The sequence below is a fragment of the Ailuropoda melanoleuca genome, chromosome 3, assembly GCF_002007445.2.
Source record: "Ailuropoda melanoleuca isolate Jingjing chromosome 3, ASM200744v2, whole genome shotgun sequence".
In the NCBI taxonomy this organism is placed as follows: Eukaryota; Metazoa; Chordata; class Mammalia; order Carnivora; family Ursidae; genus Ailuropoda; species Ailuropoda melanoleuca.
This window is the reverse complement of record NC_048220.1, coordinates 69,296,078-69,308,794: the sequence shown is the minus strand read 5'-3', so window position 1 is coordinate 69,308,794 and position 12,717 is coordinate 69,296,078. Positions and strand designations below refer to the sequence as shown.

Genomic DNA, 12,717 nt, shown 5'->3' with positions numbered 1-12,717 from the left:
GTGGATGATTACAAATATTTATTGAATGAATGAGCCATGAAAAACATTTGAAAAGTATGGCCTGGTTTCCCTCTTCTACCAGTTCAATTTAGGGCTGCCTTCTCTCACCCAGCGTCAGGATATGCTCAGATATTATAAGCTAATTTTCCTATTAGCCTAGAAAAAACAGGAAGAAATTGGTTGCCAATCAAAAGAGGTGGATAAGATTTCCTTTTATGAGAACAATGTGCTTGTTTGAAATATATAGTTGATAAGCTGCTTGGAGTAAGATTCCAAGGAGGAGAGTGAAATAAATAGCAAAAGGCCACAGACGGGTCCTCTAAATCAGAGGGCCAGCCGCTCGCTGCAGGCGATTAGTTGCCCCGAGCTCTGGATGCACTTGGCCGCGCGCCTCTCGGTGTAGCTGCTGAGGTGCAACGCCGCAGACGAGAGACATTTCAAGTTCAAGGAGATGTCCAGGAGTGGGAGTGAGCAGTCAGCAAGGCGTGCATGCGTGCGGGCGTGTGCGTGCCCATGTGCGTGCATACTTTGGATGAGTACAGTAAGTGAAACGATCCCACAGAAACAAAAAGGGGAAGGAGAGGCTCTGGAGAAGAGCAGTATTAAGTGAGGACGAGGCTGCTTGCTGCGGCGTGAGAGAGAGTCTCCTCTATGTAATCCTGGGATAAATTTGCTTTGCTCAGTAATGCTTTGGCTGCAGCGGGTTTGTGGGAAGGAAACGTAAAGAGGCACTAGGCTCTAAGTCCAGGTGTGCTCAGAAGAGACCATGGACATGGATGCAGGAAGGTCAACTGACATCCATTATGCCCCCCAACTCTTAATGAAGATTACATATGTGAAAATGACGATCCTAAAATTGCGTTTTAATATTGTCTCTTTCCCCATGACTGAAACTTCCTGTGAACTTCCTCATCTCCTGCTGTAGGTGGTGAAGCTAATATCTATGTTCCTTCCATCCAGTTCATCAACCACGACGGCACTGACCTCACCATTGTCAACCACCCCTTTCTCCTCCACGGTGTCTCCCGTGGGGGTGAGGCAACGTAAACGAAGACAGATGCAGCCACCGCACGCCCAGGGCAGCCAGTGGGCCATCCCACCCGAAGCACGGGGCGTCGCTCTGGCCACGTTCACAGAGAAGGGCCACAGCCCCAGACGCCCGGCAGTTGGGCCCCCGGCTTGCCACACCCAGCTTCTAGACACACAGCCCGTGAGTAGGCACCACCCCGACCCGGCTAACTAGCCGCTCCTAAGCTGACGTGGCTTCTCGTCTGTCCCTGACTTCCTTTCAATCTATTGCCTCCCGGTGCGGCCTGCTCAACGTTCAACTTCCCCAACATCATCTACTTTAACCCATTTTTAAAAATTATTTTATTACGTTAATTGCATTATGTTCTTCCTTCAAAAAAAATGAGTGGGATATTAAGAAAGAAAGTTATTATACATATCAGCAAAAGTCCTGATTATACTTCAACTCAGCCAACAAGAGAAATCACTATCACATAACTGACTGGATGACCATCCATAAGGAAAATAGTAAAAATGAAGAGCAAGCAGAAAGCATTGGAAACGGACCCCTAATTAGTGAAGGTGGGCTGTGACGATGTTTTGAAAGTTTGTTTTTGCTCTCTGGTAATAACACTCCTGGAGAGCATGTAGGTCAACTCTTGACCTCGCACACAAGTTTTAGGAAGCACTGGATGCTTGTGTGTGTGTGTGTGTCACAGCAGGTGGGGGGCCAGGTAGGGCTTTATGGTAAGAATTGAAGTAAAGCAAAAAAATACAACCAAACCAAACTCTTGTGTCATGAATCCTAAAAATGACTTTAAAAAATTAAGTTCTATTACTCTCATCAAAAAGTCCATTGAAATCAAAGTGTTCTTCTCTACACTTACAAAGGGTTTTAGTTCAATTGTTTATTGCAGATATCTATGAATAAAAAAGTATAAAAACTGTAACCAGTAGCTTTTGATCAAAATCTTGGCAATTCCTAAGAACATTTCCCTAGTATATTATTATTATTATTATTATTTGTTGAAGTATAGTTGACAACACAATGTTACATTAGTTTCAGGTGTACAACATAGTGATTCAACAGCTCTATGTATCATGCTAAGCTCACAAGTATCGCTCCACCTGTCACCATACAACATTATTACAGTACTATTTACCATATTCCCTATGCTGTGCCTTTCACCCCAGTGACTTATTCATTCCATAGAAGACTGCACCTCCCATTCCCCTTCACCCATTTGGCCCATTCCCTTACCCCCTCTCCACTCTGGCAACCACCACCAGTTTATTCTCCGTGTTTATGGGTCCATACCTGCTTTATTTTGTTTTTTAGATTCCACATATGAGCAAAATCATATGGTATTTTACAGTCTCATTTCACTCAGCATAGTAACCTCTAGATTCATCATGTTGTTGCAAATGGCAAGATCTCATTTGTTTTTATGCCTGAATAATGTTCCATTATATTTACATAATCCATTCATCTATCGATGGGACACATAGTTTCCTTCCATGTCTTGGCTATTGTAAATAATGCTGCAATAAACATAGGGGTGCATATAGCTTTTCAAATTAGTGGGGTTTTTTTTTTCCTTTAGATAAATAACCAGTAGTATAATTACTGGATCATATGGTAATTCTGTCTTTGTGAGGATCCTTCATACTATTTTCCACAGTGGCTGCACCAATTTACATCCCCACCAACAGTGCACAAGGGTTCCTTCTTCTCCATATCCTTGTCAACACTTGATATTTCCCGTCTTTTTGATATTAGCCATCCTGACAGGTGATGTATCGTGATTTTGATTCGCATTTCTCTGACGATGAGTGATGTCGATCATTTTTTCATGTGTCTGTTGGCCACCTATATGTCTTCTTTTGAAAAATGTCTATTCAGGTCTTCTGCCCATTATAATCAGATTATTTGGTCTTCTAGTGTTGAGTGGTAGAAGTGATTTATGTATTTTGGATATTAACATCTTAACAGATATATCATTTGCAAATATCTTCCCCATTCAGTAGGTTGCCTTCATTTTGTTGATTCTCCAAAATGTATCATAAGAGATTTTAAAAGGTAGAGCTTCCAGGTTGTTTTGTGTCTCTGGAAATAGGGTTTTGGGTAAGGGGATGAACAGACCCTGTATTTGCCCTAAAATGCCCAACTTTAAGCCTTAACAATTACTATAAGAGAATACTGGTTCTAGTTCCCCTATCAATTCTCAATTGTCCCTCAAGACCACTCATGGGGCTAGAACAGAGAAACTTCTTTTGTCGACCTGACCAGCAGTGTAACTGTGGCAGTGTCCCTTGAAAAAAAGCTGTGCACCCCTCCTCCAATGACATGTGAATCAAAGCAAGGGGGGGGTCCCTTGATAACATTCAGTGTCCTTTCACCTTCAAATTCAGAGTGAGTTTTCTTTGGTTTCACCAGCATAAGTAGTTACACGTCTCATATGGATTTAGATACTTAACTGTTACAGTATCAACTGGTACTGAGCATTTATAAGAAGCAATTCACTCTAAAAAGTACATCATTGCCCAAGATAGACTTCCTGTAACTGTTACTGAGCCCTCTGCTCCACGCATCCACTGGAAGTTTTAATCCGCACCCCCTCACAGGAGAAATCTGGCAATGGCTAGAGGCATTTTTCGTTACCACACTGGAGTTGCCATTAGCTTGTATTTGCTATTTGCATTAGAGGCTGAGGATGGTGCGAGTCACCACAGAAAGCACAGGACAGCCCCAAATATCAATAGTGTGAGTTCGAGAAACCTTGAGTTAGAGGCAGCAGAGATCTGGGGTACTAGTGGGGTAGAAAACAAATCATGCAAGACAATGAGTACAGTCATTATCCTGGTAGATCGTGTAATCTGAGAAGATGCACCATTTTACATACGTAATTTTTTTCATCCAAATAGGCCACACAGCATTTATATTTAAATACTTTTATTTTCATTTCACAAAAAAAAGCAACAGTGTTTGCAATTACACATGCCTTTCAGTCAGTGCTGGTCATATGCAAAACAAGTTATCAGAAATATAAAGAAAAATAGGCCTTCTCCCTTTACAAGTGACACAACACAATTTGCATATATATTATACATACTGTTCTCAAAATTTTCCACAAAAGACAGATTATGAAACAAATTTAGAATTCCACCCACAAGCTCAGATTCAAAGAATTGGAGATCTGTATAGATGTGTAAATACAAAAATGTAATACTTTTACAAGTTTCCAAGTAATTACTTTTCAAAGTGTTTGAAAGAGACTAATAGTGACATGGAACACTTGGCTTTAATCAAGATGGCTATAAGGCCAAGTTTTGTCTCATTAATTCAAATGCTCCAATTATGCTGTAATTCTCATTTTATATATATATATATATATATATATATATATTATATATATACACACACACACGTATTATTGTACTGATGGTTTATACAGTGCAACTTCTGGAGCTTTTCATTCAGCTAAGCCATGACCTTTACTTCTTTGAAGTATTTCAAATTAAGAACTGTTCAGAAATATCACTAATGACTACCATGACTCATTCCAAAAAGGTGCCCCTTTCTCACTTATTTATCAAAGTTACACGTGTCATGAACAAACTTATATTTTTTTCTACAGCAGCAGGTATAAATAACAGCAAAGTATAGGCTAATTTTTGAACACTAGAACCTGAGAGTTTGATATGGTAAATGACATCTCTTTGCAAATGTTCTAGGAGTCCTATCAGCGTTTCTAAAAAATATGTATAATAAAATAATATGGCAAATCTCCAGCATTATATTCATTATAAACTGCAAAACAAACAAAGATCGCTCAGAAGCTTGAAGGGAAAAAGCGAGGAAGAAAGGAAGAGATGCAGGGAGGGAGGGATTTTACACGTGCATTTTCTTTGATACAGTCAAACGCGGAGTCCTAACATTTATCATGTGGTGGATGAGGAGTCAGTACGATTCGAGAACGCTGAAAGTGAACACACAAGCCTGGATGTATGAATTGCATGCAAAAACATACGAATGATGAGGTAACACTGGCTTACATTTTTAAGTGTACATGAGGATGACATCTAATGTTGCAGGCATCGAAGACAAAACGAAAAAGAAAAAAGAACAGGAATGGTCCAGCTAACAGAGAACTGAGCAGAGAGAAGCAGCCACACAGAAGAGCTCTGGGTAGAAAAGGGCCAACTTGCCCTACCACAGATGGGTGTTGAAAGAGGGCTCGGCCCCAATTCTTTATGGAATGATTTTTGGGCCCATGTCGTTGTTCACTAGAACCATGGCAATAACTCAAAACATTCATTCCAAAAATCAAAATAAGTTCTATCAGTTACATAAGAATATGCTGTCTATGGAACTGCAAGAGACTTCTGTAGATAAGCCAGAATTCTAGGCCCCAAAAAGCAGCTACTCTCAAGGGTCTTCACATAAATCCTAGGCAGCACTTTCATGGGCATACCAGTTATGGAAAGATTAATTAGCAATGAACTTTAAACCTACTTTTTACTTAGTATTGTCCTCCTGCCTTTCTGGAATCTCCAAAGTACAGTTCCCTTCTCACCATTTCCTTCCATTTGAATCAGCATAAGAAATGCTGAATCTCATTAGCTTTCATAAGCCAACCATTTGTCTTCTCCCAACTTATTTGCTATACACCTGTTGCCATGAGTTACACCACTCCAATGCCTTTCAAGTCAGAGGGCAGGGATTTGGTGGGATTTGATTTTTGTTAGATCCATGCACAGTGCCAAAAGGGACTACGTACTAATGAAATATAATGGAAAAAAAAAGCAGATTAGATATGTGCTTATATATATTTACATTTTTAAAGGCAAACATCCTAGAGAATAAAACAAAATAACCACAAAACGACAACTATACTAGGCACTGCTAAGTGAGGAAATATGTAGGAAAGAAGCAGCGATCTGTCAATTTATGAAACTCAATTTTCATTAGGTCCCAATATAGATAGCCATGCGAAGAACTAAACACAAAATGAAACCAAAAAACCCCACCCATGTTCATATGTATTAAGAATATTCCCCTGCCAAAAATATAAACCCCTCCAAAAAAAACCAAGGAAATAAACAACACACAACTATTCTACTCACTATTGCCAACAGGCAATAACGGAAAGGGGAGAAGGGGAGATTTGTCATACACTGATCCTCGATTTTCATCCAGTATCTATCCATCATGCTAAGACTAGGTACGAAATCAATCATAGGAAAACATTTATATACAGTTTTTAAAAGTTCATACCCTGTCCTTTTCCCCTCCCCACGACCCACCCAAATCATCTCTCCCTCTTAAAAAAACCACCCCAAATTATAAAACTGTTGCCCATGCAGGCAGTGAGGGAAGGGGTGCAGAGGAGATTTATCATACGTGTGGACCTCCATGTTCATTATGTATCTACAAGTCCCCGCAAAGGACTGAGTACTAAGTGAAATAACACACGAAATGTAGCAAACATTTATATACATTAAAAAAAAATTTACACGCACACACACGCGCGCACACACACTCTCACTCACTCAGACTACTCCCACCCCCCACCCCTCCAAAAAAAGAAACTAAACATCTATTCTTCTACCACTGCCCACCAGGCAATGAGGGAAGGGGAGTAGGGGAGATTTTTCATAGAATCAATCTCAACTTTAAGTAACTAAACAGTTACGCACAGAGCTGTATTCAAAATGAAGTGAACACCAAGAAGAGGCAGGAACATTTATATACATTTAAAAATCACCTATCTTACCTGATAAGCCCATTCCCCATTAAGTACTTTAAAAACAAAAAACAAAAACCAAGTCCTAAAGTACGTTCACACAATTGTGCACGGGCTATAAGGGAAGAGAGAAAAGGTTTATCACGCCGCTGGACCTGGGCCTCTACACTACGGTGCAAATCTACAAATCCAAACAAGAGTTGGTTCAAAGTAAAAGAGCAAAACAACCGCCACCACAGCAGACATTTATGTACATTTTTAAAAACGTAAACCCAGAAGTACCCCCATACCCTGCCAAAAAAAAACCCCTAAACAACTACGCCGCTAGTCATTGCCCAAACAGGCAATAAGGGAAGGGGAGTAGAGGAGATTTTTTTCATAGAATGAACCTTAATTTTCATCATGTACCTAAATATCCATAGAAATGTAGTAACAGAAAAAAGGAACAAAAATATTTATATACATTTAAAAAAGTACATATCCCCACCCTCCAAGGGAGGGGAGTGGTAGAGTAAAAAAATTAATCTAGAACTACTCTAAAACTATTGCCCACAGAGGCAATAAGGAGAGGGGACAAGAGGAGATTGTCATACATCCGGACCTCCACGTCTCATTAGGTACCTCCACGTCCAAGGAAGGGACGGGGTACAAAATGGAATAGCACAATATAGTAACAAACACTGTACATACAGTTTTCAAAAGTATATATCCTGCCCTTAGTCCCTTCCCACCCCCAAGACTTCAAAAAACCCAAACTACTTGAAAATTATTGCCTACAGAGATAAAAAGGGAAAGGGAGAGGAGGAGATTGCTACACATCGGGAACTCCATGGTTCATCAGGAACCTACGTGTCCCAGTGAAGGACTGGGTACCCAGTGAAATACTATAATAAGGAAGTAAACACGTGTATATATATATATATTTAAAAGTATTTACCCCCCCAAATCACAAAAGAACCCCTGAAACTATTAACTACTCTACTAGTCATTGCCCACTCAGGCAATAAGGGAAGGGGAAAAGGAGATTGTTATACATCCGGACCTCCATAGTTCATTGGGTAACCTCCAGTCGGGTACCCCATGAAATAATACAACTTGGTAGTAAAAACAGGTATATACAGCAGTACACATCCCTTCCCCCAAACCCCCCCAAACCCACTCCAACAACTATTCTACTAGTCATTGCCCACACAGGCAATAAGGGAAGGGGACAAGAGGAGATTGTCATACATCCGGACCTCCACGTCTCATTAGGTACTCTGACATCCTCTGACGAGGACATAGTACGAAATGAATAAGTAATACAAAGTAGTAGGAAGTCTATTTATATACATTAAGTACATACCCTACCTTCTCCTACCCCACAAAACAAAACAAAACAAAACAAAACTACCACCCAGGGAGGCAATAAGGCAAAGGGCAAACAGGAAATCTGTCATACTCTGAAACTCAATTTTCACGAAGTACATAGACACACATGCAAAGGGACACATATAAAATGAGACATAAGAAAAAGGAGCATAACACATATACACATCTGAAAGAATGATACACAACCCCCACCCCGCAAGACTAGATCCAAACAAGAGCCGCTACAACTACTCTATTAGGTGTTGTCCATGCAAGCAACAAGGGGAGGGGTACATAGGACATCTGTCATACTTCTGGACTGCCACAGTTCATCTATCTACACACCCATCAGAAAGATGAATGAAGTGCAAAATGAAATAACACCCACAAAATAGCAGCAAAAACATTTTGTACACATTTTAAAAAGAGCATACTCTGCTTTCTCACCACCAACTTCCAAAAAAGAAACATCAAATAACTACTCTGTAGCTGTTGCCCACAAAGGCAATATGGGAAGGGCAAAGAGATTTTCACAGGACAGTATCTCACTCTTTATCAGAAGAAAGCACACAAAATTAAAGAAAATTAAAACAGATCAAAACCACATATGTACATTTAAAAATATATACCTCCTCCCTGCCAAAAGCCACTCAAAGACATCAGTCAACGATTCTGGGAGTTATTGCACGTGCAGGCGAGAAGGGAAAGCGAGAAGAGGAGATTTAGCCGACGTGTGGCCTGCCACTTTTCATTCAGTATCTACTGCCAGCGCACGGAATGAAGCACAAAATAAAAGAATGCAAAAAATAGCAAAAATACACGCGTTAGTTTTTTTTAAAGTACAAATGGGAGCGTCAGAGGGGGGAGAGAAGAAGCTCTTTAGAAAGAGAATTCATTCCAATAAAAACCAAACAACAAAGGCAAAGGGGAGAAAAAGAGCTCTATCCTAGCTATGAAATTCCGATCTCATTTTGCAAACTCCGCCCAGGAAAGGCTGTCCTCGGTGATGATACGTGCCCTGAGCTCACGCGCCTTCGCTGCAGTCCCCCGGAAACGAATGGGGGTTACGTGAATACTCAGCAATCCGACCACACGTTACGCTTCCAGGTGCTTTCGTCCGAGTAGGCTCTTAAAATACAGCTCAGTAACAGGCCACCAGTAATCGGACTAACTCAGCGCTTGCCTTTCATTTCTTACTTTCCAGTATTCAGAGAGGACCCTGTTCTGTCCCCGGGGAGCCTGACACAGCCCGAGCCTCTACATACCCAGAACTCTTCTGACAGCTCTTTTGTTCCTACAGAGGCTAAAGTACAGCAAAATGAAAACATGAATGGCAAAGAGTATTAGAATTAAGCAGAACCTGGGATGGTAAGAAAGTTCAGGAACACTCAGACAATGGCCACACAGTTTCACTCACAGGGATTTCCATGAAACAGTGAGATGGAGGAAGGCCCGAGCTTGGGGTGCAAGCTGACACGACCTGCCTTTAATGCACCCGATCTCCTGCTGTCAACACCCTGGACGCCTGACAGTACTTCCCGATGTTCAAGGCACACGTTTTTCTTCTACAGCTCCCAGGGTCCAGTTTTACCTTTCTTCCTCAGCCAGCGTCACGTGCCTCTTCTACCTTCAAGCCGCGAGTCTCTGGGCCGCGAACTCGGTGCCTGACGGCGGCCGGCTCCGCGCTCACGCGCCGGAGCGCAGCGACACGTACGCGAGTTCCCGACACAGCGGCTACGACACACCGCGGGGGGCAGAACCTCAAAAGCTACAGTTCTGTCTACGATGTCCCACGGCCTACCTATTACGTAGCCTTATATTCCTGACTTAGAGTTCGTTTTTGGAAGTGCCACCCGGATGGGTGAGCTTGACATTAAAACTACGGAACTCTGTGGGAGAACGTGAGGCGAGGGCTACCGAAGCTGCAAATGCCCGAGGCGCGGCCTACAGCAGAACCACAACCAGCGGGCACCCGGTATCAAGGGGACGAACAGGCTGTGAGTTCAAAGAAAGCCACGGATTACAAGCGAGCTCTTTCTTTAGCCCGTGTTTTGGTAAGGATTTACTTAAACATTACCCTCCGCCCCCCTTCCCCCCCCACACTCAGGAAAGATGATCTAAGTCCAGACAAGGTTTGCCGTGTGCGGAGCTAACAGACATTACAGGAGCAAAGTAAAGATGAGCAAGGACAACTGAAAACTCTTCACCGATGTTGAGAAGTAGGAAAATTTAAACTCTGTATCAAAGTGGAATTCAGTAATATAACATGTAAAAAAACCAGCAACCAAAAAACTCCTCAAAAGTTTAGTATTTTTCCCCACTCTAAAAATATAAAAACACACTAACTTCCGATATCAACTAAACTATCACTCATCTGCTGAAGCATGAGAGGAATAAAGACCTACAATCACCCCAGTTTCAATAAGACATCTTCAGAGGATTCTGCGATTCTCAGGATATAATATTTTGTACTCTGAACCAGAGGTAAATGTTTAGAAAAGACTAAATTGGGGGAAAACACACCAGGATTAAAGAAAGCTACCTTACAGCTTGCCAGCATTTTAAATTTTGTTATATAAAAATATTTTCATAAAGTAAAATATAATTTTATACACAATCCCACATATTTTCACTGTATACCTGCTAAATTAAAAAAGGTGACCTTTCTCATTGATTCTCTGGAGTGTTTTAAGTGCTCACAAATGGGTATCTACCCTTTTTATATACACAGATGTTTTCAAACAAAATATAAAGTACTCAAAAATTATTAGGAAGAAAGCTTTTCCCCTAAGAATCAAAGAAACTCAACAATCTAGATATTAAGTCTGCATAGCTCAAAAAATTCAAGTACAGTATTTCTCCTTTACAAGGAGAGAAAAATGCCATACAGTTTGGAAATCTTCCCTTTTCTTTCTTTCTTTCCTTGGCCATTCCTTTCAATCAGTTAGTTTGGCCATGATAAAAACAAAATAAAACCAAACGAACAAAACCCACTGATTTTTCAACTAAAGAAAAGTACTATTTTGATAACAGAAAAAATTCAAAGCCCACCATATTATATCTGAATCAAGTGACTCCCATCCCACATTATCTTTATTCCTTTAAGGTACTATGGTGAACTTCAAATAAAAATGTTCAATTTCTCAAAGACCCTATTTCAAAATATGCTTCTAATATATGCTACCATATAACATGTAAATCTACATGAGTATGACTCACAGAGAAAGTGTCTATGATCAGGTAATGTCAAAGGCAACCTAAACTAAGTTTATTTTTAGTAACAGTGATAAAGTCATGATAAAAGACAACAGTATTAACAAAATGCTTGCCATAAATGCAGACATATTCCTCTATAACATAAGATGTATCTATGGCAGGGAGTATAAAGGTGTACAGACTTGGAGAATTTGGAATTCATAAATAAAATAATAATTAAAGCTAACTCAGTTCGAAACGTTTTCCTAAAAGATGAAAAAATAAGTATTACACATTTGGAAAACTTAATCTTTTCTCCTTGTTACTTAGCTTTTCAGTACAACAAAAATTTAAAAATTCCATAGCACCTGGCTGTTATGCAGAAAAAAAATATGTTAATAGATCTTATTTAAACTTTGTTTCAGAAAATAAAGGATTAATCAAAACCTCAAACCAAAGTAGATCTGCACACCTGAGATCAGTTTTCTAACAGTTGTAGGATTCGTCGACTTCATTATCATAAGTTTTTTAGGCTAAGTTCTGTACCACATTCGAGTAACATCCATCATCTATCACTAAGAAGCAACAAATAGCTGACAAAGCAGCGCCTGCAAAGATGACGGCTCCCATGGTAGATCTTTCCTTGTTTCACTGTGTCCGTATTTTCTGGATACTGAGAAACAGAACAGAATGCCAAAACAGATGTTTCCCCCCCATTTGTGCATCTTCAAAGTAGAAAAATTACTCACTGTTTTTGGAGATGTTGGCATATAGGTGAATATAATTTTGTAATAAATAACTACATCCTGCCCAAAGACAATTCGAGAAAGACAGATGAAAAGTACAGACGGGCCCTGAGCGAACTAGAACTTCTAAGAGTGCAAACAACTCGGCAGCGATTCTGGCTTCACCTTGGCTTTTTGCAAAAGCAGCAGAGCCCACGTGAACAAGCTCTCTGAATGGGCGACAGGATGGGGCGCGGCTGTGCGTGCTACAGCCACCACGTCAGAGTTCTGAGGTTCTTCTCCATCCAGCGGATATTCAACTGGATGACTTCCAAAGCCTCCTGGACACAGCGAAGCCGAAAGGTTGCCTCTGACTGATTTTCAAAGAATGCCTGGACCTGTAAGTTGCACAAAGAAGTACTTCAAAAGATGAACAGTAAATCACAGGTAACTCTGAATGTCCTTTTCAGATAAGCTTTAACTGAGTCCTGGCTATGCTGAGGTCTTCAAAGAAGTACAGACAAGAAGGACTTTAATATTCGAAGTATTTACATCAAATTCCTGATCACGTATGGTGAAATCTTAAGTAATTTTAAAAATAAGTTTAGAATAGAAAGGAAAAAAAAGTAACAGTAAATGAAGTAATCTAAAGTTAGAATTAGCACCCAGTTCTACCCTTGGAATGGAATTCT

At 40.4% G+C, this 12,717-nt stretch overlaps 1 protein-coding gene across 2 annotated transcripts in view; it reads right to left on the bottom strand.

Annotated features, from left to right (window-relative positions):
- Positions 1-3,950: 3,950 nt before the first annotated feature.
- Positions 3,951-12,717, bottom strand: part of LNPEP (leucyl and cystinyl aminopeptidase) — an 89,226-nt gene continuing 80,459 nt past the window's right edge. For both annotated transcript variants that reach the window (XM_011225481.3, XM_019800083.2), the window contains one exon: positions 3,951-12,423. In XM_011225481.3, the coding sequence (XP_011223783.2) occupies positions 12,292-12,423 (132 nt within the window). In that variant the 3' untranslated portion in view covers positions 3,951-12,291. The remainder of the gene's footprint in view (positions 12,424-12,717) is intronic.